Raw genomic sequence first — 27,134 nt, 5'->3', positions numbered from 1 at the left:
CCATACGAAGAAGAAAAAAAGAAAAATTCTGGCCTGCACTAACCAAAACTTTAATACCTCACCCACTTTGAAGCTCTCCCCTCCCATTTAGTGCCGGCCCATAGTCTGGTAGATGGATGAGAAGAGGGACCCAGGTCTCCGTGTTCCTCCACCTTGACCTTCCCCTCTGCATTCAGATTGTTCACCTAAGTCAAGGCCAGCTCACGGAAGGCTCTGGATGTCAGGGTAAGAACTGAGACTTGATTCCATTGTCAGTGGGGAGTCTCTGAAGGATGCTGGTGCCACTTGCCCACCCCCCCCCCCACCCCGCCACTGGCAGCAAGCTGTGCTTTAGGCAGAGGAACATGACAACAGTAAGACAGGTGCTCGCCCCACATCCAGGAACCACACACAGGACGTCCTCCTACACGGAGTGGAAACTTTGAGGGGTTCCTTTAAATTATTTAGGAATAGGAGGTGCTGATGTCCTGGCTTCTCAGCCTTCCTTGGACCCACCAGCAGAGGCTTTGGTCTGTAAATTGCTCGACCTTCCCTGCAGATGGCGCCAAGGCCCTGGAACTGAAGCTCCTACCAGATCCCAGCAACTGCCTCCTAAATCGGAATTGCCTAAATGCAGCCGCTCTGCCTTGGTTTGACAGAGGAATTGGTCCCCAGGCAACCTGATGGGTGGTGAGAGGCACCCCAGACTAAGAAGAGTCTCCTTTTCTGCTTGCTACCACCTGAAAGTCAACAGATACGTGATAGAGTGACAGACGGACAGACAGACACCAATGCCAGGTCCCACTCCAGACTGAATCTGTGTAAGTGGCTCCGACCACCAAGCCAGAAACATTTACCTTTAAAGTGGAGAAGATGGGCGTTCCCACTGTGGCACAGCGGGTTAAGGATCCAGTCAGTGATGTCTCTGCGGGGTGCGGGCTGGATCCCCAGCCCAGTGCAGTGGGTATTGCCACTGTGGGGGCATAGGCTGCAGTTATGGCTTGGATTTGACCCCTGGTCCAAGAACTTCCATAGGCCACAGGTGTGGCCTAAATAAATAAATAGGAGTTCCTGTTGTGGCGCAGTAGAAACGAATCTGACTAGGAACCATGAGGTTGAGGGTTTGATCCCTGGCCTCGCTCAGTGGGTTAAGGATCCGGCATTGCCGTGAGCTGTGGTGTAGGTCGCAGACACTGCTCGGATCCCGTGTTGCTGTGGCTGTGGTGTAGGCCGGCAGCTACAGCTCCGATTAGACCCCTAGCCTGGGAACCTCCATGTGCCGCAGGTGCAGCCCCAGAAAAGACAGGGAAAAAAAAAAAGAGCAGGAAAGCAGGGACTACCCCCGCCCCCCAAAAAACACAAGTGAGACAAACATAGGCAGAAAATAAGATGGTATATTCACATCTAAATATATCAGCAATTATAGTACACAGAGCTGCATTAAGGGCACTGAGTAAAGAACAAACTTTGTCAAGCTGGGTTAAAAAATAAAACCCCAAAGCAGGCTGTTTTACAGAAGCCGCATCCAAATCACAAGGTCACTGGAAGGTCAAGAGCAGGTCTGCTCCACCTGTGCGTCCAGCTCCCTCAGGAGAGAGCAGCGACATCGTGGCCCCCACACCCCTCCACCTCAGATCCCCTTCTACCAGACCCCTTGGGGTGCCCGGAGACTTTGGGGTGCCCCACTGACTGACAGGCTGAGTTGCCAAGGTGGGACCTTCCCGCTTTCCTTACAGTGGCCCCAGGCTGGCAGGTGGCAGGTAGGACACAGAGGACGCTGATGTGCATGAGCTCCGCGGGGACAGTGAGGACCCTGACAGGAGTGAGCCCCGCAGGAAGGCAGGCTTTCTGCCCTCACCTCAGCCCCGGGAATTCCTGAGTACAAAAATGTCCCTTTTCTCCCACCAAAGGGGCATTTCCTCATGAAGTAGGTGGAGATGGACACGGTACCAAACTCTGACACCGCATGCGGATGTTTCACCAAGTCAGTGATTCTAGGAAGCTTTTCCGTGAATCATTTAAAGGCGTCTGGACTGTGTGGCAGTGGCCCTGGGGGACGGGCGGGGCTGCAGAGGGTGGAGCGTCTCACTATTCCTTTTACTGATTTGCCACATTCCTAAAGATGCCAACGTCCTGCAGGGTCGGTTGGACCAGGAGCCCCTGGCCTGGCTGTGGCAAGGCGGACAGGCTGTGCTGGGGGGAGGGGGCAGAGTAGCCGGGCACCCAGGCTCTGCCCCGGGGGCGGGGGCCTGTGCCCACGAGCAGTCCCCCGCCCTGAGCCCATCCGTTCCTTCACCTCCGCCACACAGCACTGGTGTGAAGGCTGATATTTGTCCCAAAGCCCACAAAACCAAACCTTCCAATGCCAGAGAGAGGTGGATGGTGGTGTACCCTGCTCACCCCTGCTGAGAGGGCGAGATGGGGGGGCGGGCAGGCCAGTGGGGGAGGGCTGAGCACGGCCGGCGGGCACCTGCCCCCTTTCCCACACATCCCACCCTCTGTGCTGGCTCTGAAAGATGCCCCGCGTGGCTCCCTCTGCCTGGAAAGGCGCTGGGCCGGCCTTCCTGGGTGGAAAACCTGGAACTTTCCTGTTCCCATTCTCTACTGAGAATGGCTGACTGTGAACTGTATCTTAAACATCTTACTTCAGTAGTCTTACAAACGTCAGCTTCCAAAATAGTTATCTTGGGATTTACTCCATTCATTCCAACAGCCCCTCTTAATGTCTGTCTGTCTGCCTGGCCCAGGGCCCCCACCATCGGCATCACTGGCCTGCTCCTTCCACAGGGGCAGCGAGGAGCAGGGCCCAAGCCCCATGCGTGTCCCTAAAGCCCCGATGTTAGGGACACACAGCAGCCACAAGGTCCCCCTTGTGTGGCTGTCATGGCTATAGTCCTTCTGGGTGCCGAGTTGCTCAGCGCCGCACCCAGGTGCCCTGACAGCACAGCCTTCCTAGGCAACACATGTGCACAGCTTCCGAACATTCAAGGCAAAGGCCTTGGGTGGGAAAAGACTGGGAGCAGATCCGACCCTGGAGGGGGAACTGGGGAGGCTGGCAGGCAGGCTGTTCCTGCTGCACTGCCTGGTAGGGCCTGGGGCAGGCCAGTCTGGCCACCAGGAAGGCAAGCCTGGTGGCCTTGGTCATGCTTTCTTCTCCAACGAGGGACCCAAGATTAGCTCAGCCCCTTCCGGTGTTAGGAGGTAACGCTGCACCATCACCTCCCCAGATTCAAGCATCTAGAGTCCTGACCCCAGAACCAGAATGTGGTCTTGCTCGGCGGCAAGGTCTTTACGGAAGGGATCATGTCACGGTGGGGACATGCGGATGGAGTCCTTAGGGGAGAGGGAAGTCTGGAGACATGAGCACGGGGAGAGCCTGTTCCCTGTGAACAGGAGGACAAGCCACGGACAGGGGCCTGGAGCGGCCTCGGAAGGAACCCACTCTGCCGAGCCTCTGACCTTGGACTTCTGGCCTCCAGAACCATGAGACTGAACACACCTGCTGCTTAAGACCCCGGCCTGCGGTGCTGTTACTGCGCCCCCAGGAAGCCAACACAGGTGCTGCGGCCTTCGGGAGATTGCTGAACTTTCCCGAGGGTGCAGGAGGGCAGGCAGCTGGTCCCCACTGCCGGCAACAGCAACGGCAACGGCCACTCAGCCACACCCCTTTCGGTAGGAGCCTGGGGGCCTTCCCCGTAGCAACCAACTCCTTTAAGCACCTGCCCTGCAGGTACATCCAGCTTAGACCAGGGGGCCGAGGTCTTCCCCACACTTTACCAGGAAGAAGGGAGCCACGCCCCTCTCGGCACCCGCTGGGAAGAGGTTCTCTCACAGCCCCTTTGCTGGGAGTGCCTGAGCACTCGGAGCCTGTGCACCCCCTGCCAGCTTCGGCTGATCTGGGGGACGGGAAATGACATTTCAATGAACCTGAGTGGAGAGGGCCAGAGGCGTGGCTGAGGAAGCGGCATCCTGGAGTCCAGGCAGTCAGGTCAAGGGCGGACTCCCGGCCCCTTCACGGCCCAGACCCAGGGAAGGTTCTGCTGGAGGGGGGCGAGGGGAGAGGCTGGCCCCCAGGAGAAGCAGCATCCTGGGCAGGCCTGGGCCCCCAGCTTGGGTCCCTGTGTTCCCCACCCCACAGTTCCCCCTCAAGGGCTCTCTGGAGCTCTGCCAACAGGCTGCTTGGATCCTTCGGCCAGTTTAGGGGTCTGGCTGGTGCAGCTACTGTGGCCAGGGGCTCCCCATCTGCACTGGCCCCAGGCGGGGCCACCTGGGAGGGTAAGGCAGCGGGCAGTGAAGGGGGAAGGGGACTCTGGCGGCCCCCAGTGTGTCCGAGGGGTTGACACACAGTCAGCATAGCGCGCCTGCTGCATGCTGAGGAGAGGGGCTGCTGGGAAGGGCTAGAGCTGGGCCCAGAAGGTTCTGCAGCCTGACCCCGCAGGATCTTTGGTCTCGGCCTGGTGGGTCCCTTGTGCCTCCAGTAGGGCCGGGGTCTGTGAGCAGGGCCACTGGCCCAGCGGGGGCCCCGGGGGAGGCCCTTTGGCCCCAGGCCCCTTGGGCGCCGCCCCAGCTGATGCACCTGGGTCCTCACGGTGACCACTTCCTGAGACAGGCCCGCTAGGGCCACGGCGAGCCGATCCAGCTTCTCCGAGAGGGCGGCACCCAGGCTGCGAAGTTCCTGCTGCAGGGAACTCCCACAGGAGCACGGCGGCCGCGGAGCGGCGAGCGGCAAAGCCGGAGGGACAGTGGCTGTGGGGGACGGCTCGGGCTGACTCTGGGGAAGGGGCCTCCTGTGGCTTCCTGCTGAAACCAGAGTGGGAGGTGGGTGAGAGTCTTAGAGCTGTCAGGACCTTCTCTCCCCGCAGGGTCCCCACCTAAGGCCTGGCTTCAGATGGACAGAAGCGACTCAGGCTGGGGACCATCAGGGCTGAGCTCCGAATTCATGGGCAGATACATCACAGACCGGGTCTCCATGGTAACCAAGCCTGCTTAGGACAGTGGCCTTCCCACCTTCTAAGAAAAGGCCTGGCCCTACTGATGTGCCCAGGAAGTCAGCGGCAGGGCCTGGAGAAACTGCAGACGATGTGAGTCCAAGGCCATGGGCAGCATCTGCAGAGGACCCGAGAGGGGCCTGGGCGTTCCCCGTGGGGTGACCAGGGGACTGCAGCAGCACCCAGAGCTCTTGGTTGTGAGCAAACCACAGGGTCCCCATCAGCTCCTGACCTTCACCCTCCATATTCAGATGTTACAGTCACAGGACTTTAAGTCTTAAGTTACTTAAAAAAAAGAAAAAAAAAATCACCTGCTCCTGTACCCCAGGTTCCCCTGGAACCGGCCTCCACCCAAGGCAAGCCTCACAAGGAAGCCTTGTTACCACCTGGCCTGCAGGACAGCCCTGCTCTCGCCACGTCTGAGTCCCCAGCCCGGCTCCAGCCTGCACTTCCCAGGACCCCCACGGTCAGAGAGAAAGTGAAGACTGGGGCCCAGGGACCCAAACGCCTCCCAGCCAAGCTCCTCAGGAAGGTGGTCCTGGGTGTCCTTCTCCTGAGGTGGGGCAGTGGGTCTAGCAGCCTCTGGACGGCCCATCGCTCCTAATAAAGCAGCTGTACCTCCAGGGGAGCCAGGACCAAGACACAAGGGAGCCCCCACTGCAGGCTTTGGGTGTGAAGATCTGGGTACACGTCCCAGAGTGGCCCTGGAGAGAACCCTGCCCTCCTGTGTGTCTCGGATGCGGTTTAGGGCTGTCCTCGGACCCAGGGGATGCAGAACCACAGCTCTGGGGACACACGTGGCCAGGCCACTCATTACCGAGCGAGTTTGCTCATTTGTTCTCTAAAGTCTTCTCAGACCGCAAACTTGGATTCCGGATATATCTATTCTGGGAAAAGTCTCAGTTTCTGTTTTGCCTCTAAAGAGTGTCTGTGTGCTTTTATGAAAAAGCCCGCTATCTCTGTAGGAAAACACTGAAAAGAAAGAAGCAACCTGAAGTGAGCTGGAGTTGAGAGACTCCTACCTATGACCCCAAAGAGCCTGAAAGGGTGTTAAGAAGAAGTGTCCCCAAGCTGAGACTGGGGAGTCCGGCCGGCTGGCCCTGCCAGGAGCTGAGCAGCAGAAGTACAGTGGGTGGGAGCAGGGGTGCCCGTGCAGACACTGAGCCCCAGCGGCCCCCAGGCCTGCAGGGCTCCCAAGGATCTGAGAGGGTGGGGAGCCACCAGTTCACCTGTAACACCTGGTCTTCTGTCTCCAGGCCCCATGTCCCTGGACTCTTCACTAGGCTTCGGCTTCCAGGCCAGGGGCCCATGGGCTGACCCCAGAGACTGGCAGGACCCCAGCCCCGGCCTTTTCTCCAGCTGAGAAGCAGGGCAGGGATCCACAGCAGCCCCTGCAGAAGGAGCAGAGAGTGTCTGGGGTGTGGACACACATCGCTTTGCCAGAGCCGTTCTCACGGCAGGTATTTCGACATGGCCAAAAAATAAAAATCAAAATTCAAACTTTCAGAGTTCCCGCTGTGGCGCGATGGGACTGGCATCGGCATCTTGGGAGCACTGGGACACAGGTTTAATCCTGGCCCTGGCACAGCGAGTTAAGGATTCAGCATTGATGCAGCTGCGGCTTAGGGCACAACTTTGGCTCGGGTCTGATCCTTGGCCAGGGAGCTCCATGTGCTGCCCGGGGCCAAAAAAACAAAAAAAATCAAAAATAACTAATTAATTAATTAAAAAAAATCAAACTTTCAACTTTTGAATACTTTTCAATGAGATGCAAGAGGGATCTACCCGGCTTGTCAGGGAGCCCATCTCTGGCTGAACAGCCGGCCAGGGCACACGTGGTGAGCGGGAACTGGCTTATTTCCGGGTCCTCTGCAGCTCCGGCCTGATGCCTCGGCTCTAGTGGGAGGTGGAGGCTGCAGAGAGCAGGTGGAGGGGCCACAGCCCGCAGGCGCCACTTCAGTGAGGCTCCTCCAGGGACGTGCTAGGGGCCCCCTGGGCAGTGAGGAACACGGGTATGGCTCGGGCCGGCGCAGAGGTCAAGGACTAGTGGAGTCACCAGCCTGAGGGCGGGGAGCCCCCTTCTCTGACCCTATACCCCAGCCACCCCTACCTCTGCTGATGTCGCCCAGGGCACCGGGCTGGCCGGGGGTCTCCGAGCACACGTCTCTCCAGGGCAACTGGGATCCACCTCCCGCCTTTTCTTCTGCTTTTCCTGCTGGGAGCAAACACGGGGTCAGGTCTGGACCGCGAGCCAGGCAGCCGTTCCTGGCGTTCTTGGCAGGACAACCTCTAAGGCCTCCCAGGCGGAGGAACCTCACTTTTGACACTTTTTGTCTATTACCCCCCAATTTTAAATGGGAATCATTACCATCCATATGAACAGACATGAAGTGTAAGCGCCTGCCACGAGGCTTGACTGTCGAGGCATCTACTTCAAAGACGTCCATCTGGGACAAACATACTGCTGGCTGGATGACGCAGCTACTGGCGATACAACCGGGTCAGGAACCCGGTGGCCCCCCAAATCTGGGTGACCTAGACTACTGACCACTTTTTCTTTTTCTCATTTTATAGCTGCACCCACGGTGTGGCACATGGGAGCTACCGGGCCAGGGACTGAATCCGAGTCACGGCTGTGAGGATCTTTAACCCACTGCCCCGGGCCAGGGATTGAACCTGCACCCCCAGTGCAACCCGAGCTGCTGCATTTGGACGCTTAACCCACTGTACCACGGCAGGAACTCCCAGACCACTGACCACTTGAGTGACTCTCCCTTCCTGGGCCCGCGTTCCACGCCCACGCTTTAAGCAAAGCAGTGAAGAGCGAACTGTTAAACCCTAAACACCCTACCATCGGCCTAATAAAGACCGAGCCAGGACCTCGCACTCTCTCCCCACCCCTCACCGAGTACCGTGCCCTCCAGGACCTGTGAGTGATAAGCCCTGTGCCTCCAAGTCCCCGGTGGTTTCTGCCCTGGCACATCCCACCGTCACACTAAGACTGCCAGGGCCGGCCCAGCCAGAACGATGGCCCAGAGCGGGGGGTGTGGGGAGCCTATGGGACCGACTCTGCCCACGAATGAGGATGCTCCAGGCGTTCCTGGCTAAGAGCCTTAGCATCCAGAGGCTGGACCAACGCAACGGTACATTTACCGAAGTGTGTGTCACATGCACATGTTGTGTCTATAACACATACACATGAAGATCACTGCCAGGCTGTCCAAATAAACACACTCAGATAACACTCCTGGGGTCTCATGTGCCTCAACAGCTTCAGGTCCTCTCCTGGCCGCTCATCCTATGGGGAACTCGAGTACGACAAAAGCAGAGAGCTTTCTGGCAAGAGTAAGGCCAAGTGACCAGTGGGCTCTGACGACTCAGTCTCTGGACGTGTGGCCCTTCCAGGGGACGCGCCCCCTTCTCAGGAGACCCTGGGCTCACCTGCACTGAGGCCGTGGCGGTCCCCGGGCTTGCCTCCCCTCGGGCCGTCACCAGGGCGGCTGGCAGTGCGCAGACCCCCAGGGGGTGGGGATGGAAGGCCCAGGCCCTTGTGGCTGGGAAGGCGGTCCCTGTCTGTGACAAACAGGGCTGGGGTCAGGGGGTGCCAGCCCCCCAGGGCACTGCTCCAGCCTTCCTCTCCCCAAGGAGCTCACCCTGCAGGAGGGGCTGCCAGAGCTCGGGCTCCAGCCTCGAGTCTTCTCCTTCTGAGCTGCTGACACTGGAGCAGGAGCTGGAGCCAGGGCTGGGGCCAACCAGGCAGGCGAAGCCCAAGGGCCCCCCAGGCAGGATCCCCTTCAGAGAGTTCTCCAGGCAGTGCAGTGGGGAGGGCTTGTTGGGTGGCCCTGGGCAAACAACAGCAGAAGAGCCCTCTGTCCATCGGCCCTATGGCAGAGCCAGTCCCCTTTCCGCCCAGCAGACCGCTCCTCGCAAGTTCTGGTGGACCCTGAACAGCTTCCGCACTGGCCCTCGGAGGTGGAGAGAAGCAAAGCCAGAGCCTGGCCTGGCCCGCCGCCCCCCCCGGGAACCTTCCAGAAGTCTCAAGACCCTGGAAATCACTGGCAGTCCAGTTCCCACCAGGCCCTGGGTCGCCTACCTGCACTCACTTGGGACCAGGAGCCCAAGGGGTGTCCAGAGTAGGTCACCAAAGGCAGCTCTTGCCCGTGGCAATATTAGAAATACTGTATTTATTCAAGTAAGTCAGACCCTATGGCCCGCTTCAGCCAACCTAAGAGGGATTCTGCTGGAAGTTCAACCAAGCGGCAGCTGCGGCAGCGGAAGACCCCCCTCCACCCAGAGGCAACTGGTACAAAGGAAATAAGCCTCCTGCCTGTAGAGAGACCTGACCGCTGGATAAAGGCAGCGCTCCCCCCGCTTCTCTCCAGCGCTTCTTTTTTTCCAAGTTGCAAGTTCAGTTTTATCGGGAGATCTTACTGAGGACTAAGCCCAGGGGGACAGCTCTGAAGAGGTAAAGAAGGAGCCAAGAGAAACGGGAATTTTTGCTGAAATAAACAAGTAGTGGAACATCAAAAGATCACCGCTAATCACAAAAGCAGACACCTCAAGGTAATGATTCTGGGGGGCAGGGGGAATTCCCCGGCCAGGAATCAGACCTAAGCCACAGCTTCAGCAATGACAGCTCCTGAAGCCACTGTGTGGGGCTGGGATTGAACCTGCATCCCAGGGCTCCCAAGGTGCCACTGACCCCATTGCGCCACAGTGGGAACTCATCAAATGAATGATTTCAGTGCTTTTCTGTGTATGTGAAGATGTTAGAGTCTGGGCTCACCGAACTTCTTAGACATGCATCTTACCTACCTAGGGCCAGTATCCAGAGCACAAAATGTTCCTATTTTTCTCCACCCTGAACTCTCCAGCACTTTGGGTGGCTTTGTCTCCAGCACACCTGGCAGTGCCAGCAGCACACGTGCTCCAGCCGGCAGCCCGGGATGGTGTGAGGTAGGGAGGGAACAGAGGCCCAGAAGGGGAAATTGATTCTTTCTTCAAAGATCTTATCTGGAGGGAAACTGGCCAGTAGGTTCGGGGCAGACCCCAGCTCACCGTCTTGAAGCCACCTCCACCGTCCTGGCCTGGTGGTCCCGGGGTCCTTGAGGCCTTGCTGGTAGCAGGCAGGGACGGTGCCAGAGGCAGGCACCTGCGGGCTAGCCAGCCGGAGGCTCCTGGTAGGCACGTCCCCCACGCGCTGCCCATGATGGGCTGGTTCACAGGCCTCGCCCCTCAGTCCTGTTTTAATGAGAAACCGAGAGGCCGGTCAGCCCCAGGGCCCTGTGTTGGCACTGAGGCCAGGAAGTCACTGGACAGAGAACAACTCTTCTGCTAGATGCTGGGGCGCACGAGCTCCTAGTGTGGGACACACACCAGCCCCGCAGTTCCCGGGAGCCACCCCGATCCTCCGGGACCTCTGTTTTCCGGGACCAGCTACTGGACTCCTGGGGACCCAGAGCCCAGGGGCTGTGGCAGACACCAAGGCACGTGGGGCCAACATGCCCAGGACATGGACATGCCGCTGCCAAGGGCCCTGCTTGGGGTGTCCCATCCCGCCTCCCCTTCACACGCAGGTGCTGGCAAGCCTCTAGCCCCACCGTTTCCACGGCATCGTTGCATCTCAGGCTGGGATGTGGGCCTGCCAGTGACTGGGGAGGCAGCTCCCAGGACAGCCCCAGACACTGGGCAGTGCTTTACCTTCCGTGTCTGCTGTCCAGTTCCTGGGCTCCCCTCTCCGTGGCCCCCTGTCCCCTGCTGGGGACCAGGACCAGGCCGGCTGCAGCCTGGGCGTGGGTATCTCTCTGAGACAGTTCTCTAGGCCCTGGAGCGGGGAGCTCCCCACGGGGCTTCCTGTGAAAACCCAACATTTACGGTCTTGACCGGTCAGAGCTCTGTCCCATGAACCCCAGGAGCCTGGCCTGTGCTCCGTGTCCAGTGCAGCTGGGGCTGCTGGGGTGGGGGGCGGACCCAGACCACAGGCCCCGTCATGCCAGCTCAGGGAACCCAGATGGAGACCTGGCCCCAAACTGTGTCAGTCCTGCCTCTGGTCAGCACTGGGAGAGGTCTCCCCATCAGCTGTCTACAGAGAAACTGGTCAGCGGGCTGTGAGGAGGGAGACAGGCCCTGAGGCTCGAATGCCAGGCTGCTTTCGGTACCCGAAAAAGAAAATGCTAATGATGATGCAGGTCTAGAAGGGCACCACTGGTGCATTTCAGCTCGGGAAAAAACAAAGGGCACAAGTTGTATCTCTGTGGAAGCAACAGGAACTAGATGGAATGAAATTCGAGAAAAGGAAAGGCCCTTCTTAGGTGAGCTGACAGCCCAGCCATGCCCTTGCCTGAAGGTGTCTGCTGATGCTCAACCAGGCAGAGGACAAGATAAGAGAAGCTGCCAGAGCTTCATGTTCGTGGGGCTAGACCTATAGTGTCACAAAAGGAACCCTGCACATGGCTTTCCCCATGGATGCTGCTGAGTTCTGGGGCAACAGAGGGAGCTGGGCTGGAAGCTTCTACAAGGCAGAGGGAAATCGCCTGCTGTACAGGTGACTCAGACGATCAGGTACACGGAGAGAGGACACACATGACGAGTGTGTGTCCCTACCGCGGAGCTGCTGCTGCGCTGCTGTGGGAAGGGGGCGGGGGCGGCGCAGCACCGGAAGCCAAGACCAAGCGGAGGGAGACCTCAGGAGTGTGAAGACAGAGCAGGGAGAAGCTGGGCGCAGGGAGCTCGGCCACACACGGCATTCCTGCAAGCGCAGGCACCCGCAGTAGGGGGGCTTGGGGAGGCAGGGGTCTGGAGGGCGGGCGGGAGGCAGACCAGCTTTCCAACCAAGACGAAATGATAATGTTACCTATTAAACACTAAAAATGGAAAAGAAAAGCCAGCTGCATGTTGGGAGGGAAAAGCCCTCACCCCCAAGGGGCTGCACCATGGCAGGTGCAGGAACCCAGGCTCACGGACACCAGAGGCCCCTGTCCTGCCCAGTGGCCGGGGCTGGCCCAGCAAAGTGCCTTTCCTCTGACAGCAGCAAGGCCAGGACACAGAGGTGAACCCAGGGACTGGGGTACCCTCGGATGAGGCAGAGGAAAGCACCAGGATTGTCGAGAGGGACCCTGGGGAACCCTGCAAGGCCCCGAGGAGGTGGCAGATCACAGAGAAGCCTCCACGTGGAGGGGCCAAGCAAGCCCGTAAAGGTGGTTTTACACAAACCCCTCGGGGTTTTTTCATGGAAGCCAGTCTGATGTTACTGTGACTTCTGTTTGGCTGGGAGAAGGAAGAATCCGATGCTAGAGGAGATTTTTTATGTTCTAACAGATCTTAGGTGTTGTCCTGCCTCTTCTGAGCCAAGTCACTACTACAGACCCCTGCCGCAAATGGGTCCTTCGCCTGCTCTGCCAGGCCACGCCCGTCCTGCTGCCAGCACTGGGCCCGCGGCCTGACTTGGCTGGTGGGACAGGAGCGGCCCCCCAACCTCTCCCAGGATCCGCCCTCGGCCTCAGGCTGCTCGGCTCACCTTTTCCGGGCCGATGCCCCTGGCTGCCCACCGGGCTCTGGAAGTCCAGGTCCTCGTCAGCGCTGCTGGATGAGGAGAGGCTGGAGGGGGGCCCTTGCGAGCCCTGGGTGGGGGCAGGGCCGTCTCCCCTGCAGCGCTGCAGGCCCAGTGCCAGCGGCCCCACGATCCCCTCTGCGGGAAGCAGCACGGTGGGCATTATGGGAAAAGCACAGGAGAGGAAGTCCCCTGGGCCGTGAACGGTGCCCAGACCTGCCCCAACCCCTCTCCCCGGGGACCTCCTTTAGGGTAGGTTAGTGAGCCCACAGTGCAGCACGTTAACCCACGTCAACCCAGCCGCGGGTCTCAGGGGCACAGAGGGTAAGTGAGAGCATTCAGAGGAGGCGGTCGGCAGAGGGCTTAACTGGCTCCCCCCAGGCAGGGGCAGGCCTGAGAGGGGGCTGGGGGAGTGGGGCCTGCGGCATCCCCCGTTCTGTGCCCAGGGGCAAATGCCACCCCCAGGCCACGCGGTCTACCTTTGCTGTGTGATCCCAGGGGTGGCGGCTGGGGCCTCTGAGACCCGGGGTCTCCTGGCTGGTAGCTCCGGGACCAAGAGGTGGCCGGCGGCTGGGGAGGTAACGACCCACTCAGGGGAATGCCCTTCAGACAGGCCTCCAGGGCTGCCAGGGGTGAGCTCGAGGCACTGCCGGCTGGGACGGGGGAGATGGCCCTGTCACCACCTCGGCACGTCCCCCCGGCCCAGCCCCAGCCGGCTGCCCGGCCTGCCTTCCTCAGGAGTGGCAAGTCCTACGCCCGGCGTGTGAGCCTGCTGGGCAGGACAGCCTTCGGTGGGGGCTCTGGTCTGCTCTCTGCTTCCTGGGTCTGGGGGAGACACTAGCTGTCCCCAGGCCAGGGGCAGGGTGGGAGATCCGCATGCGGCAGCCAGCTTCCTGACAGTCAGGGATTCTCCGTAAGATGAAGGTCCTCGCGACAGAAGGCTGTCCCAGCAAGGGCCTGGGTTAAGGAGGGTGGGGGCTAGGGGTGACAGTCTGGGTTCCCCTCCCCAGAGTGCTGGCAGAACCCTGGGGTCCTGAGAGGCCCACCCGGGACGACTTGAGCAGACGACTCCAGGTCTCACCTTGAGCTGCAGGGCCCCAGCCCGGCACTTGGACGCGGGCAGTGCCTCTGTTGTCCCCGGGACTGCAGGAAGCAGGCGGGCTGTGGGTCTGCTTGCTGAGCTGACAGGACACAGGCGCAGGGGGGCTCTGGGCCCAGCCTTCCTCCGTCTTCACCGCAGACAGCGCACTGCCAGCTCCCGGCCCAGGCCCAGGAGGAGGGGTCTGTAGGGGTCGGGGCCCTGTGGGAAGCCCCCCATGAGGCCTGTATTTTTTATTTTCTTCCTAAGGCTGCAGGGCATATGGAGGTTCCCAGCCTAGGGGTGGAATCAGAGCTGCATCCGCTGGCCTACACCACAGCCACAGCAACGGGGGAGCTGAGCCGAGTCTGCGACCTACACCACAGCTCACAGCATCGCCAGATCCCTAACCCACCGAATGAGCCCAAGGATCGAACCCATGTTCTCGTGGATACTAGCGGGGTTCTTTTTTTTTTTTTTTTTTTTTTTTTTTGTCTTTTTGCCATTTCTTGGGCTGCTCTCACAGCATATGGAGGTTCCCAGGCTAGGGGTCGAATCGGAGCTGTAGCAACCGGCCTACACCAGAGCCACAGCAACGCGGGATCCGAGCCGCGTCTGCGACCTACACCACAGCTCACGGCAACGCCGGATCGTTAACCCACTGAGCAAGGGCAAGGATCGAACCCGCAACCTCATGGTTCCTAGTTGGATTCGTTAACCACTGAGCCACGACGGGAACCCCACTAGTGGGGTTCTTAACCTGCTGAGCCACAACAGGAACTCCCCCTCATGAGGCCTTTGTAGGATTAGGATGGGGCTCCAAGGCCCCTGGCCTCCACCGCAGTCTCAGCTCCAACGTGTCCGCTGCCTGATCACCAGGAGGTGAACCAAATCACCCCCACCCCCCCCCGATTTCTACTGAGGGATGCCAGCCAGCAGCACCGAGTCAGGGTCCTTGCTCCAAGGCCAGCAGGCCTGTCTCTTAAGGTTCTGGGACACTACCAACCACCAGTGAGCTCACATGGATGTGACAAGAGCCCCCATGTCAAAGTGGTCCCCAAATGTCCACTGCAGGAGTGATGTCTTATTTTCTGCCTCTCTCCCTCCCAACCCTCCCCCTTCCCTCAGGAACCCTGAGCTCCAACTCAAAGAGCCAACCTGGAGCGTGACCACGCGGAGGTGCCTCCTACATGCCCAGCTCCTCCTACAGTGACCGTCCCAACGTCTGGCTACTCCGGCCAACACAGGGACGTGTGGGCCTGAGTGTCTCCCTGGGGAGGGTCACCTCCAGCGCTGTCTGGAGCAGGGGAGAAGGATGCCCAGCCAGCAGCCCTTACCTCCAGAGCTTCTTCTCCAGGCCCCTGGGTCCTCTGGTGGCCGGGGGTCCCCCACTCCCGAGGGGCTGGGACGCCTGCCCCGGGCTTCTGGGATCTCCTTCAGACAGCCAAGCAGACCCTGGAGGGGGCAATGCCCTGAGGCTGCCTCTGTCTTCACTGCAGGACAAGGAACACACAGTTACCCGGCGACTTGTAACTCACTCAGCTGTGCACAGGTCGCTGTCTTCTCAGGGCATGATTTCAAAAAGCCTGTCTACACAGCCTCCAAAGTGGACGGACGATAGGAAGACGGCAAAGTGCGTCCTGCAGGCAGAGCACGTGGTATTCCTCTGAGTACCAACAGAGGAAGCGGGTGGACTAGGTCCCTACGGGTAGACGGCTCTCTGGGCCCGAAGAGAACTTAATTCGAGGAGGACCAAGCTTTCTACACCCGCCCCCCTCCAGCATCATTAGTGGACCTGAGCCTCACAGCACCCCTCCAAGGCAGGGACAATTACCCCCTTTGACAGACGGGAGATGAGGCTCAAAGGCTTCACAGCCTTTCACAGTCGCCCAGGGCCGGCGTTCCTGCCTCCACTGTGTCGCCACGATCCCCAAGTCCCCCGCCAGCACCCCACTTCGCGGCACTCAACAGCTCCTTCTCAGACGTCCCACGTCAGGACAAGCAAAGAACCCAGAGGATCCGGGGCAAAGTCCAGGCCTGAGTTTTCTTCTACTTGCTGACCAGCGCTGCTCTCCTAAGACAGCCTCCTGGCTCCAGAAATACCACACGGATGGTCCTGGAGCAGCCAAGCAGGCCACGGTCCTCGGGGAAGGCATTATATTTACAGAGAACTGTCTACAGAATTGCAGCCTGAGCTTTCACGGGCGCAGAGACCTTGGCCTGGGGAGACAGGCCACAGGGAACTCACCTGCCCAGGGCGGGCTCCCGCGCCCCGGCTCTGCTCTCAGCCGCAACACACCCAGGCTGGGGACTCGGGGCGGCAAGCTCAGGGGTGCCTCGGGGTGCTGGGGGACAGGCTCGAGGATTTCCTTCAGGCAGTTGATGAGGCCTTGCAAAGGGCTGTTCCCGGGAGAGGCCCCTGTGGCTCCTGCAAGGCCAGCCCAGTCAGTGGAGCCTCGACGGTGGCAGCTGAGGGACCCATAGGGCGCAATTTCCCACCCATGAGAACAGTCCTCAGAGGGCTGGCAGGAGGCCCGGGTGGGAGAGCCCTCGCCTGCCCCGGCGGGCCCTCCCTCCTGACTCCCAAGGCCCTTTCTCCAGCCAGGGCTACAGGTCTGGGGGCTATAGGCTCCTCACCTGGGGCTCCTGGGCCTTCCTCCTCCACAGGCCTCGGCGTGTCAGCAGTTCCTGTTGCAGGAGAGACAGGAAGGCTATCCTGACCCTGAGAAATCGCCCAGATCTGGTGTCCTTCAGGACAGGCCTCTCTGGCCTCTAAATCCCCCAAGGGCAGCCGAGTCCTAGGAACTTGGATTTGTGGCAGAGCTAGCTTGTTCCCGCCTCCTTCTGGGGAAGTTGCCTTCCGGTGAGAAGGTGACACCAAGGTTGTTCACTCCCAGACCCGCCCCCAACCCCGGCCTGCGACTGGGGCTCAGCAAGGGATGCCCACAGCTTCAAGGCACGGGCCCCAGGCTTGTACTTGCTTCTCAAAGGTGCAAAGGTGCCTGACCTGAAACCACAGGCTAAATGGGGTCTGTTTTTCAGGAGTGCCATATTCATGCCATATTAATTTTAAACATTTTCGTTAAAAACAGCTCTTTAGACAAATGTAAAATTTGCAACAATTTTTAAAATAAAATGAGACAGAGAAATTGCACTGGCCACCCGTGTCCTCTCCTGCTCTTACGGCGGCCCTGGGGAGAAGTCAGGTCCAGTGGCACAGGCACACTGCACACAGCGCTTGGCGTGGGGCCAAGCATCCTGCTTGCTCGCTGGTCCCCAGAGGCCGGGCACGGGGCCTGTGCCCTGGGGAGCCTGACCCCAGTTCGCAAGGCAGGAAACGAAGTCCTGGAGAAAAAGAAGAGGGTGCAAGGCCCCTTGCTGGGTCCCACTCACTGATGGGGAGGGGGCTCCCCTGCCCCCTGGCTCCGGGCGGGTCAGAGCTGCTGCTCGGGGAGGGAGCCACGCTGGGCTGGCCCACAGGTGTGTCCGGAAGGTGGGTGAGCAGGCCTTGAAGGGGGCATGCGTCCTCTGTCCCGGCTGCTGTCAGGGAGGAGGGAGAGGACACTGGAACTAGACTGTAAGCCCAGAAGGAGGTAGCATGTCCCCAGCGTTGTCCCATCCTGGCCCCTCCCTGCTGTATCCCCCTAACAACCAGGACCTCAGCAACCTCTGCCTTGTCGTCCCTGGGCTCTGGGGCAGATTCCCAGCAGTGAGTGGTCGTGTTCTGATGAGACCCCGGCCACCCTCCCATCAACTGAGCAGACTTGAGGAACCCTCGGGACTGGGACTGGTGGGCACAGACCCCCAAGGAGGTGAGTGTGGCAGGCAAACAGGGCCCGGAGAAGAAGGGGAGTCTGATGAGGCAGGAAGGGCGAAGGCTGGGGGGCCTGGCTAGGGGCCACTCGGATAAGGCTCTGCTTCCTCTTCCTCATCTACAGGACAGGGATGGCCTTGCCTGCCACATGGGCACAAGGCGATGGGGCCACGAGGGCAGGAAGCAGCCAGGTAGGACCACCGCGAGGAAGTCAGAAGCCGCTGTCTCCCCAGGACCCACGCACTCTCAGAGGCCAGCATGCCACCTGGGCCTCTGTGTAATGGGGCGACTCCACCAGGGCCCGGCAGGTGCATGGCACATCTCTTGTGGAGGCAGAGGGGCCGCCCGCTGTGCACTCACCCCCGGGGCCGGTGCCCTCCCCATCCAGGCCGGCACCCCCGTTCTCCGGGCTGGCTTCCCGGAACAGGAAGTCGGGGATCTCCTTCACCAGCTGCACCAGGGCGGTCAGGTGCAGGCTGTGCTGAGGGGCTCCTCCTGCGGAAAGGCCACAGGGAACCCCGCCCGCATCAGCACAGCACCCACGCTTCTGCTGTCTTCACGCTGAATTCATGTCATTCTCCTGCCGCTCGAGGGGCCGCAAAGGAGAGGCCAGTGTCCACAGGTAAGGAGGACCTGGGCTCAGAGCAGGCGACCCGCCCGTGGGAAGAGCCAGGACCAGGATGCTGGGGGCTGTGTGTAACTGAGTTCTGTGCTCTGTCACGTGTTCCCTTTACTCCCCAAGGGAAGTGCTAGGGAGGGCTCCCCAACCCGCCAGCACCCGGGCCCTCTGCCTTTCCTGGCACCCCACAGACCACATCCAACATCCGAGGTCTCTGGACCCCCAGGGGCTCCAAGCTGGCTCTGCCGGGGTAGTGGCAGGAGGGGGCCCAAAGAGAGGATGCTCGCCAAGGGTGACCCCAAGTTTCGTCTGAGCACTTCGTGCAACAGGCAACAGTGTACCGGGCTCCTGGCCCAGAGGGGTGAGGGTGAGAGATCAGGGAGGGGTCAGTGTGGGAAGCCTGGTGAGGTGGGGAGGGCTGAGGTCGCAGCGTCCCCTCAGGAGTGGAGGGGCTGACAACCACACCATGGGAGGGACAAGAGTGAGTCCAACCAGGCCCAGGCTACCCGGGGAACCAGGACCCCCAAAGGGGTCCAGTCCTCATCTGCCAAAGGTTACTCACCCAGGGGGCCTGCTCCTCTAGGAGGCTCCTGGCCATCCCCAGCCCCTCTGGCTCCTCCAGGCTCCATGGGAGTCAGGAAGGCAGAGAGTGGAAGCAGCTCCGCTGTCCCTGGGGAAGAAAAGAGACAGTCCCAGGAGGGGGCGCTGGCCTCCGCCCCCACACACCGTCACTTGAGCGGCCCAGCCACCTCCACATCCCCACACCCGTGTACATGGGTCCCTGTGACACCCAAACCCCAGGGACTGCTGGAACCTCGGAGCCCAGTGCTGTTCTGCAGATGTTCAGCGCCCCCCAGCATCACCCCCAGAACTCTACTTTAGTCCACAGACAGGACGGCACGCTGACCAGCCAGGCGGCCCCTAGCTCAGTGCCAGGCTCTCAGGTGCCACCACCAGCAGTGCTCACTGTGTAGATGAAGACCCAGGCCCCGGGTGGTGCCCGCCCGCGTGCCTTCCCCATCCTTACCCAGGGAGACCAGCGCCTCGTAGTTCTCCTGCATCACGTCCAGGTAGAGGGCCCGCTGCCCCTCCCCGAGCAGCCGCCACTCGTCCTCGGAGAACCGCACGGCCAGGTCCCGGAAGGCAATGGACACCTGTGGGCACAACCTCAGGGGAGTTGGCTGGTTCCCTCCCGGTGAGGCTGGCCTAGCTGTCCCCAGCTTGGGGACCCAGCCTGTGTGTCCAGGTGGACACCAGGGAGGGGGGAGTGGTGAGAGCACGGAGTGGGTGCTCGGCACGTGGGTACCGGCCAAGGGGCAATAGGCATCTGCTCAAGAGACAGTGATGGGGGTCAACTGTGTCCCCCAAAAGACGCAGCGAAGTCTTCTCCCCAGTACCTGTGACTGTGGCCTTATTGGGAAACAGGGTCCTGTAGATGTAATTAGTTAAGATGAGGTCATGATGGATGAGGTTTGTCCTGAACCCAACACCGCTGCAGTTCTTAGAACAAGAGGAGCAGAGGCAGACCCCAGGGACGCCAAGGCCATGTGACAATGGAGGCAGAGATGGCAGTGATGCGGCCACAAGCCCAGGAACCTCCCGGGGCCGCCACGAGCTGGAAGAGGTGAGGCAGGACCCCCTCTGCGACCCCGCAGAGGGGACGTGGCCCCACCGACGTCTTAGTTTTGGACGTCTCCCCTCCCGCCTGTGAGGGAATAAATGTACTGTTTAAGTCCCCCAGGTTTGTGGTCCTTTTTACGGCAACCCTGAGAAGCTAATACAGACAGTCTCGTGCCCTGTGGCCTGGGCCCAGGAAAAGGTCACCCCCAGGACGGGAACTGCCGGCACCCCCAAGTTCACCGTGTTACAGACTCACTGAGCAACAGGCAAACTTCACTTTGAATGAGCAAGGACTTGGGATACTAACACCACAGCATTTGAAAAGTTTACAAGCAAAGTGGAGACATACGACAAAGAACAAACAGCCCATATTTTCAGCGGGGATGATCCAACAGCCAAGAATCAAGCGTGTAAAACGTCCATATGGCTCCTCCCAGCCCCGCCCCAAGGAAGAGCGAGAAGGAAAACCCCACGCAGGCCTCAAGTCTGCAGCGGCAGAGCCTGCCCACCAGCCCCGCCGGCCACACCCGCCTCCCATGACAGACAGAAGAGCCGCAGACTCCCCGCTTCCTCCACGGACCCTCGGGCTCAGCCAGCTGGGCTCTGGTTCCAGCTGCTCTCCTAGACCCGGGTCTGTGCCCGCCCTCGCTTTCCAGTCTCCCTAGACCTCCAAGGCCCTGGCCCGCTGTGGGGACCTCCACCTCTCCACGGGGACCCTGCAGCACGCAGGCACTAAACTGCCGGAGATGACGCCGCCAAAGCCCACGCAGGCCGCAGTCCCATCCCTCCCAGATGACCAAGCTCCCCCGCCCTGACCTAGCCTCACTCCTCTGGCCTGGGAGCCCATGACTCTGAGGTCTGTTTCAGGGTGCAGAGAGGACCCAGGCTCACCCCTGGAGAACACCAGCTCCTACCTTACAGCTTTGCAAGATAAGAAACATTTCGTGCTAATTTTTTAAAAACAGGAGTTCCCAGAGTTCCTGTTGTGGTGCAACAGAAACGAATCTGACTAGTAACCCTGAGGATGCAGGTTCGATCCCTGGCCTTGCTCAGTGGGTTAAGGATCCGGCGTTGCCATGAGCTGTGGTGTAGGTCGCAGACACAGCTTGAATCTTGCATTGATATGGCTCTGGCGTAGGCTGGAGGCTGTAGCTCTGATTTGACCCCTAGCTTGGGAATCTCTATAGGCCGCGGGTACGGCCCTAAAAAGAAAAAAAAAAAAAAAAAAAAAAGCCGAAAAACCCAGCAGTTCCCTGGTGGCCTAGTGGTTAAGGATTTGGTGTTGTCACTGCTGTGGCTTGGGTTGCTGCTGTGGCACCGGCTTGATCCCTGGCCCAGGACTTTCCACATGCCATGGATATAGCCAAAAAAGAGAAGGTTACAGAGTCAGAGAGGCTGGGGACCCCTTATCAACAGTCCCATCCTCTCACTGCCATACCCAAGGAAAAGTGGGAGGGGGCAGGAGAAGGTCGGGAAGTTACAACTGCTTCATTGATGTATTAAACTCCCACCGTGACCAATACACTAGAGCAAAGTAAGTGTCCCCCAAACCAAGCCCTGGGGGAAGATCAGCCACCTGGAGGGGCCAAGCGATGGGGGGAGTTTGGAATGCCCAGGACCTGGACTGGGGACCTGTCTGGGAGGCTAGAGGGCAGGCTGAGGGGCTGGTGCGGTTCCTGCAGCCTGGAGGGTCTAGAGAAGGGCGCTGGAAGCGAAGAATTTGGGTGTCCCCAGCCTTGCCCAGGTGACACAAGTGTCTGTCCTGCACTGCAGGGCTCTTCCTAATGGCAGTGGATGCTTCAGGCCACTCTGGCTCCAAGCCACTGGCTCTTGCAGCAAACCTCTGTGCTTGCCTCCAAGAACACTGGCTGGCCAGTTCAGATTCCATGGCAGATGGTCAAAGACTTAACCAGCCACCATACAGTTCCAGTTTGACCGACAGCTCTATTTTTTCACTGTAAATTAAGGAAGTGGCATATTCTGATTTATCTATCTGTCCTTTGTGAGCCTGGTTAGTGTAAGCCGATTCTTCTAAGAACTATAAGCTAGGGGTGCATCTGACTGACATCCGACTCTGCACCTGCAGAACAACAGTTCCACGCATGCCCCTTTACAGGAGGCTGGTAAGCAGAGACAAGTCAGATGGCCTTGGAGGCTCATGGCTTCTCCATCTCTGGCAGCTCCACACAGAGCTGGCTCAGCAGGTCTGAGTTTGCTCAAGGGAAGATCATGCTGGTACCATCTACTGAGCTATGGGGGGGGGGGTCCAGTTTTCTAACAAGGCCCCTCCTTAGGGAACACGAGCCTCCCTGTGAAGTGATGTCAGCCTGAACCCCTCCCTCCCTAGCTGGTGATGAGAGCTGGGGGTCGTGGCTGAGTCTGCTTCCCCAGCATGCCGTGTTCTGTACATGGACCAGGTGCCGAGACCCCGGCCAGCCTCCCAGTTCCATGGCGCTCCCGCTCCCTCTCTGACTTGACCCTCTCACGCATGCTAAGTGGGGTGTCGCACACGGGCAGCTTTCAAGGGGCCTAAACATCAGCAGAGGAGTGATGGCACCACACTCCCAAGCACCTCGGATCTCTCATTTGATCGACAGAACGGCCCCACAAAGGCAGCTGCTTCGCCCCGTGAGTAGGGTGAACGTCCCAAAGCAAGAAGCTGCACGAGCTGGCAGACAGCCAGGGGCCACGGCGAGGACCTGGGCCTTTGCACTGAGATCTCGGTGCCCCTTCAGACATGCCTGACTGTGACCATAACAAATCATGAGAGTGGTAAACCTTAACAAACCCAGCATCAAAGCTCCTCTTTTTAGAAAATTATTACTACCCAATAAAGTTCATTGTGTGGCACAGCGGAAATGAATCCGACTAGTATCCATGAGGATGCGGGTTCAATCCCTGGCCTTGTTCGGTGGGTTAAGGATTCCGCATTGCTGTGGCTGTGGCATAGGCCGGCAGCTGCAGCTCGGATTTGACCCCCTAGCCTGGGAACTTACACGTGCTGCCAGTGCGACCCTAAAAAGCAAAAAAAAAAAAAAAGAGTTCATAGGGATAGATCATGAGAGTATCGGTAACAAACACTCTCATTCCTAGTAACCTGTTAACAAAAGCTGAACATTTAATATGATTTTTTTTCTCTTTCTTTTTTGGCCACACTCACAGCATAAGGAAGTTTCTGAGCCAGGGATTGAATCCGAGTGGCAACGCCAGATCTAACAAGTTTTTTAAGGTGGGGGGGGAGGGGAAGGGTCTTAAGTACAAATGTAAAAGGTCCTGTGGCCACCGCTAAATGGCAGAGTCCAAACGCACGGCCCTGCTGGAGCAGAGAGTGGGGTGAGGAAGCGCCCAGCAGAGCCGAGCACGCTCCTCCGGCTGGAGAGCTAGTTCAAGTCTGCAGACAGCTTCTCTGTTTAGCGAACTGGGTGCAAAATGCTGTGTGTTGTCTTCCCTCATCGGAAGCTACTTACAACCTAACGGCGGAAAAAAACAAAAGGGTTTTTAGGGTTTTTGACTTCACAGTTTCCTTTTAATTAGGACTGGTTTTCTCACCTCATCTTAGATCTACCAAATCACGACATGTTTCGTGCTTTTCAGAGCCCAGAAATCGACATTTTCAAGCTTCCCAGGTGACTCTGCCACACGCTAGGTTTAAGATCACAGGGCCAGGGCAGAGCTGCAGTCCAGTCGGGCTAGGACTGGGCAGCACCTGCCCGGCCTGCTGGAAATGAAAACCACCGGAGTGAACAGGACCCTCTCCTCCCCCCCAGGGGTGAGCGGGCCATCGCAGCATGTCTGTGAACTAGAAATCACCCACAACCGCTGGACACCGTTAGGGGCTGTGAACATTTAGCGCCAACTTCTACTCAAAACAGGAGGGCTCTGCAGTTTCTACTTAATTACCTGTAGCAACGGGGCGCTCACTACACTATTGCCGGCCTCATCTAGGAGTTCAGAAGTTCTGGACACACAAACGGGCAGAGTATGGGGGTTTGGGCTTGACTTCAGGAGCCAGGCTGCTGGAATTCCAATTCCTGCTTTGCTTCCTATTAGCTATGGGCTCAGCAAACTCAACTGGGATTCAAGTTCCCGCTGTGGTGCAGCAGTCGACTGCCATGGCTCAGGTCACTGCAGAGGTGCATTTTCTTTTCTTTTCTTTTTTTTTTGCTTTTTAGAGCTGAACCCATGGCATATATAAGTTCCCAGGCTAGGGGTCAAATCCGAGCTACAGCTGCTGGCCTGCACCACAGCCACAGCAATGCCAGATCTGAGCCACATCTGTGACCTACACCACAGCTCACGGCAAGGCAGGATCCTTAACCCACTGAGCAAGAACAGGGATCAAACCCTCATCCTCATGGATTCTAGTTGGATTTGTTAGCCACTGAACCACAACGGGAACTCTGAGAGGCACATTTTCAATCCTGGCCTGGCACAATGGGTTAAAGGATCTGGCATTGACACTGCTGCAGTGTATGTCACAGCTGCGGCTTGGATTCAGTCCCAGGCTGGGGAACTTCCATGTGCCGCAGGTGTGACCATTAAAAAACAAAACAAAACAAACTGGGATCATAACACCCTCTCTCATAGGGACTTTGTGAAGACTAAAGGAATTAACACAGGAAAAGTGTCCAGAACAAATGCCGGGACGTAGTAAGTGCTAGGGTTCCTATTCTTGCAGCCAAATCCGTCTGCCTAACATCTCCCTGCGAGTCAGAGGCTGCCACCTCCAGCTACACAGTGGGGCTTGTACCCACACTACTCCTGACCCTGGGTGCCTCTTTATCTCCTGGCTAAATATACCAGCTCTTTTAGACATCCGGAAGAGATGGTTTCCAGGCCATTCACCCTGTCAGCCTCAAGATAAATTCTTCTATGACAAAGTTCTCATAAAACGGGAACGGGAACTGACTGTGGCCGGGGCTGGGGCGGGGGGTGGGGTGGGGGCTCTCCATCGCTGGTCTCCCCCTACCCAGAAAAAGCAGACGAAGAGGAGTGAGTGTGTGTGCGTTCATGAATGCACATGCAAAGAAGGGAGTGAGCAAGATGTGCAAACACTCAGGCCACAGATTGGCCCTTAGGTCCTTCCTGGTGCAGACCAGCTCTCCCAGTGCTTCAGGCTCCCACTGGGGCTTCCAGATCAGACCCTGAACTCTGCTGCCACCACCTGTGGGCTGTGTTCCCGTAGGCTTAGGCACTTGAGAGTTGTGCTGGACAGAAAGACAGAAGGCTCTCCCTGTCTCTCTCATCTGACAGACTGACCTCTCCCCCAGGCCACTCCTGGGCCCCTTCTCCAGGAAGCTACACGTGTGAGTTACAACACCTCCTGGAACATCAGATCTGAAAGATCAGGGGTCCAAGCCCTCATTTTATAGAGGAGGAAACTGTGGCAGAAGGAGGCCAGTGGGCATATCTGAGCCAGGGTGTCCTGAGGCTCCCTAACTACATATCACCACATCTGCGGAGGAGACAGCCCCTGATTCCACAGCACCCAATCTGCCTGGCATTGCCCTTTCTCCCAGGAACTTGTGGGGCACCGATGATACCAAGGTCCTGGCACAGTGTTGCTCTGCCTGGCCACGGACTGCCCCAGCCACTCTCCCAACACCCGCCTCTGCTCCGGTCCTCAAACCCTGGGGTCTACAGTTGCCTGAGTTTGGTCCAAGCTCAGGAGCCACTACTATTACCAAACTAGCTCCAGGGCCCAGAACCTGCAGCCAGTCCCCCCTGGTATTGCCATGTTTTCCCAGCACCCTGTCAGCCCCGCACACAACTGGCCCGAACTGGTCCCGGGCTATGACAGATGGGTTCTCCCTTCGGCTCTCAGACCTACATATCTTACCTAATGGATAAAACCTGGGACTTTGTTTCCCCCCTCCCCCGATCCCAACCGGGGTCAAGGATCCCACCAAGAATAAAAGTAAACAGATACACTCATTCCTCCTAGGCCTTTGTGCCCGCCGCTCCCAGAGAGAGGGTGATGCTTAATTCAAAGGAAAGTGTTTCCAAAGGTGGAGACAGGCTCCGAGCACATGTCCACGGCCGAGCGGGGAAAAGGGAGGGGGACGTCGGGGAACCTGGACTTCTCCCCACCAAATCCTGCGCACCAGCCTCTCCCGCCCCCAGCCATGCACAGCCGGATCCCAAAGTTGCCGGGTCCCGGGCCCTCCCCCTCCCCCGCCTGCGAGGTCCGCACATCGCCACGCGCAGGAGATCCGCGGAGGCGCCCTTCGGTCCATCTGTCCTCCGCGGCTCGCGGCGGGATCCCGGTTCGCCTTACCTGGCGCGCCATCCCGGGCTCAGCCTCGGCTCCTGGCTTCCGGCGCGGCCCGGGTCACCGGCTCCCCGCCCGCAGGCTGCCCGGCGACCCTCAGCGGCGGCGGCGGCGACTTAGGTTAGCGCAGAAGGAAACCCAGCCAGGGGCAAGGAGCGCGGAGCAGGGGCGGCGGTGGGCGTCTGGACCAGCTCAGCGGCTCGCTTCCCAAGACAGGGAGTCCAGCCTCCGCGGCGCTTCGGGCGCAGGCGCGAACTACACTTCCCGGAAGGCACCGCGGCGCTGGCCGGGTGAGGGGCGAGGTGAGGACGGGGCGGGTCCAGGGTGGCCTGGTGGACGCCCCTCCCCGCTGGCTCAGCCGGAAACCCCGCGGAGGGGCCAGGATCCACCAGGCGGCTGGCTTGCGGTGTGCTTGCACGCCTGAACCCACCCATCCATCCACCCATCCACCCACCCATCCATCCATCCATCCATCCATCCATCCATCCATCCATCCTTGCATCCAACATTTACTCAGCGCATCCTCTGTGCCAGGTGGGGATGCTCGTATTAAACTGCCAGAGGACGCATCCCCTAAACCAAGGAGACCAGGGCCCCCTGAGAAGCCTTGGGGGGATCCGGTCCCAAGAGGTGGGGAGGGGGCTCCCGCCAGGACCTCTCGGGAGGGGGTGGTGGGTGGGTCCGAGGGGCTGCCAGCCAGCGCATGCTCAGATCTGTCACCCCTTCCCGCGCTCACCAGAGCGCCTACCTGTGTGCCCATTCGCTGGTCTCTTTTGTTGCCTGTGGTAACCCCACAGTTCCTGGCACGTAGTAGACCCTCAAATAAGTGTGATGAATGAATGAAGCGTGAGCCTACCATATTCTCCAGGTTAGAAAGGACGCAGCGGGGCTGGGGAGGAGTGGCGGCCTCCCCTCCTGGAGAGAGGACACCGGCTGAGCCCAGCAAGAGGACCCCTTGTTAGGACAGCTCGGAGAAGCTGGCCTCGTGGGACCAAACCTGCTCTTCGAGACGGAAGCTTGCAGGGGTCTAGCGAGGAGGAGGCGCCCGCCACGCAGAGAGCGCTTCCCGGGCGAGCAGGCCCCTGCAGTTCTCTTCCTCCCCAATATTTGGGGAATGGGAGTTTCACGCCCAGAAAACCCGGTGCTGGTCCCTGTAGCCACTCTAGCCTGCCGTGGGTCCCCGCTGGCCTTGTTGCTGGTCACCTCCCAGAACTTT

The 27,134-nt window shown here is 59.3% G+C and overlaps 1 protein-coding gene across 7 annotated transcripts; it reads right to left on the bottom strand.

Moving 5' to 3' along the window:
- KRBA1 (KRAB-A domain containing 1) lies at nt 1,335-26,183 on the bottom strand. Of its 7 annotated transcripts, none has more exons than XM_021078711.1 (18): nt 25,925-26,183; nt 19,055-19,181; nt 18,590-18,697; nt 17,769-17,903; nt 16,988-17,134; nt 16,232-16,282; nt 15,843-16,022; nt 14,932-15,087; nt 13,598-13,816; nt 12,996-13,169; nt 12,484-12,654; nt 10,668-10,820; nt 10,026-10,208; nt 8,621-8,809; nt 8,409-8,540; nt 7,078-7,182; nt 6,197-6,358; nt 1,335-4,779 (listed from the first exon to the last, which is right to left on the bottom strand). In XM_021078711.1, the coding sequence occupies exons 1-18, from the start codon at nt 25,934-25,936 to the stop codon at nt 3,992-3,994; spliced, it is 3,192 nt and encodes a 1,063-aa protein (XP_020934370.1). In that variant the 5' UTR covers nt 25,937-26,183; the 3' UTR covers nt 1,335-3,991. The 7 variants fall into 7 exon arrangements, with proteins under 7 accessions (XP_020934370.1, XP_020934371.1, XP_020934372.1 ...); XM_021078712.1 differs by having other exon boundaries at nt 1,335-4,776; XM_021078713.1 differs by having other exon boundaries at nt 7,078-7,179.

The sequence above is a fragment of the Sus scrofa genome, chromosome 18, assembly GCF_000003025.6.
Source record: "Sus scrofa isolate TJ Tabasco breed Duroc chromosome 18, Sscrofa11.1, whole genome shotgun sequence".
In the NCBI taxonomy this organism is placed as follows: domain Eukaryota; kingdom Metazoa; phylum Chordata; class Mammalia; order Artiodactyla; family Suidae; genus Sus; species Sus scrofa.
This window is presented reverse-complemented; position numbering and strand designations above follow the sequence as displayed.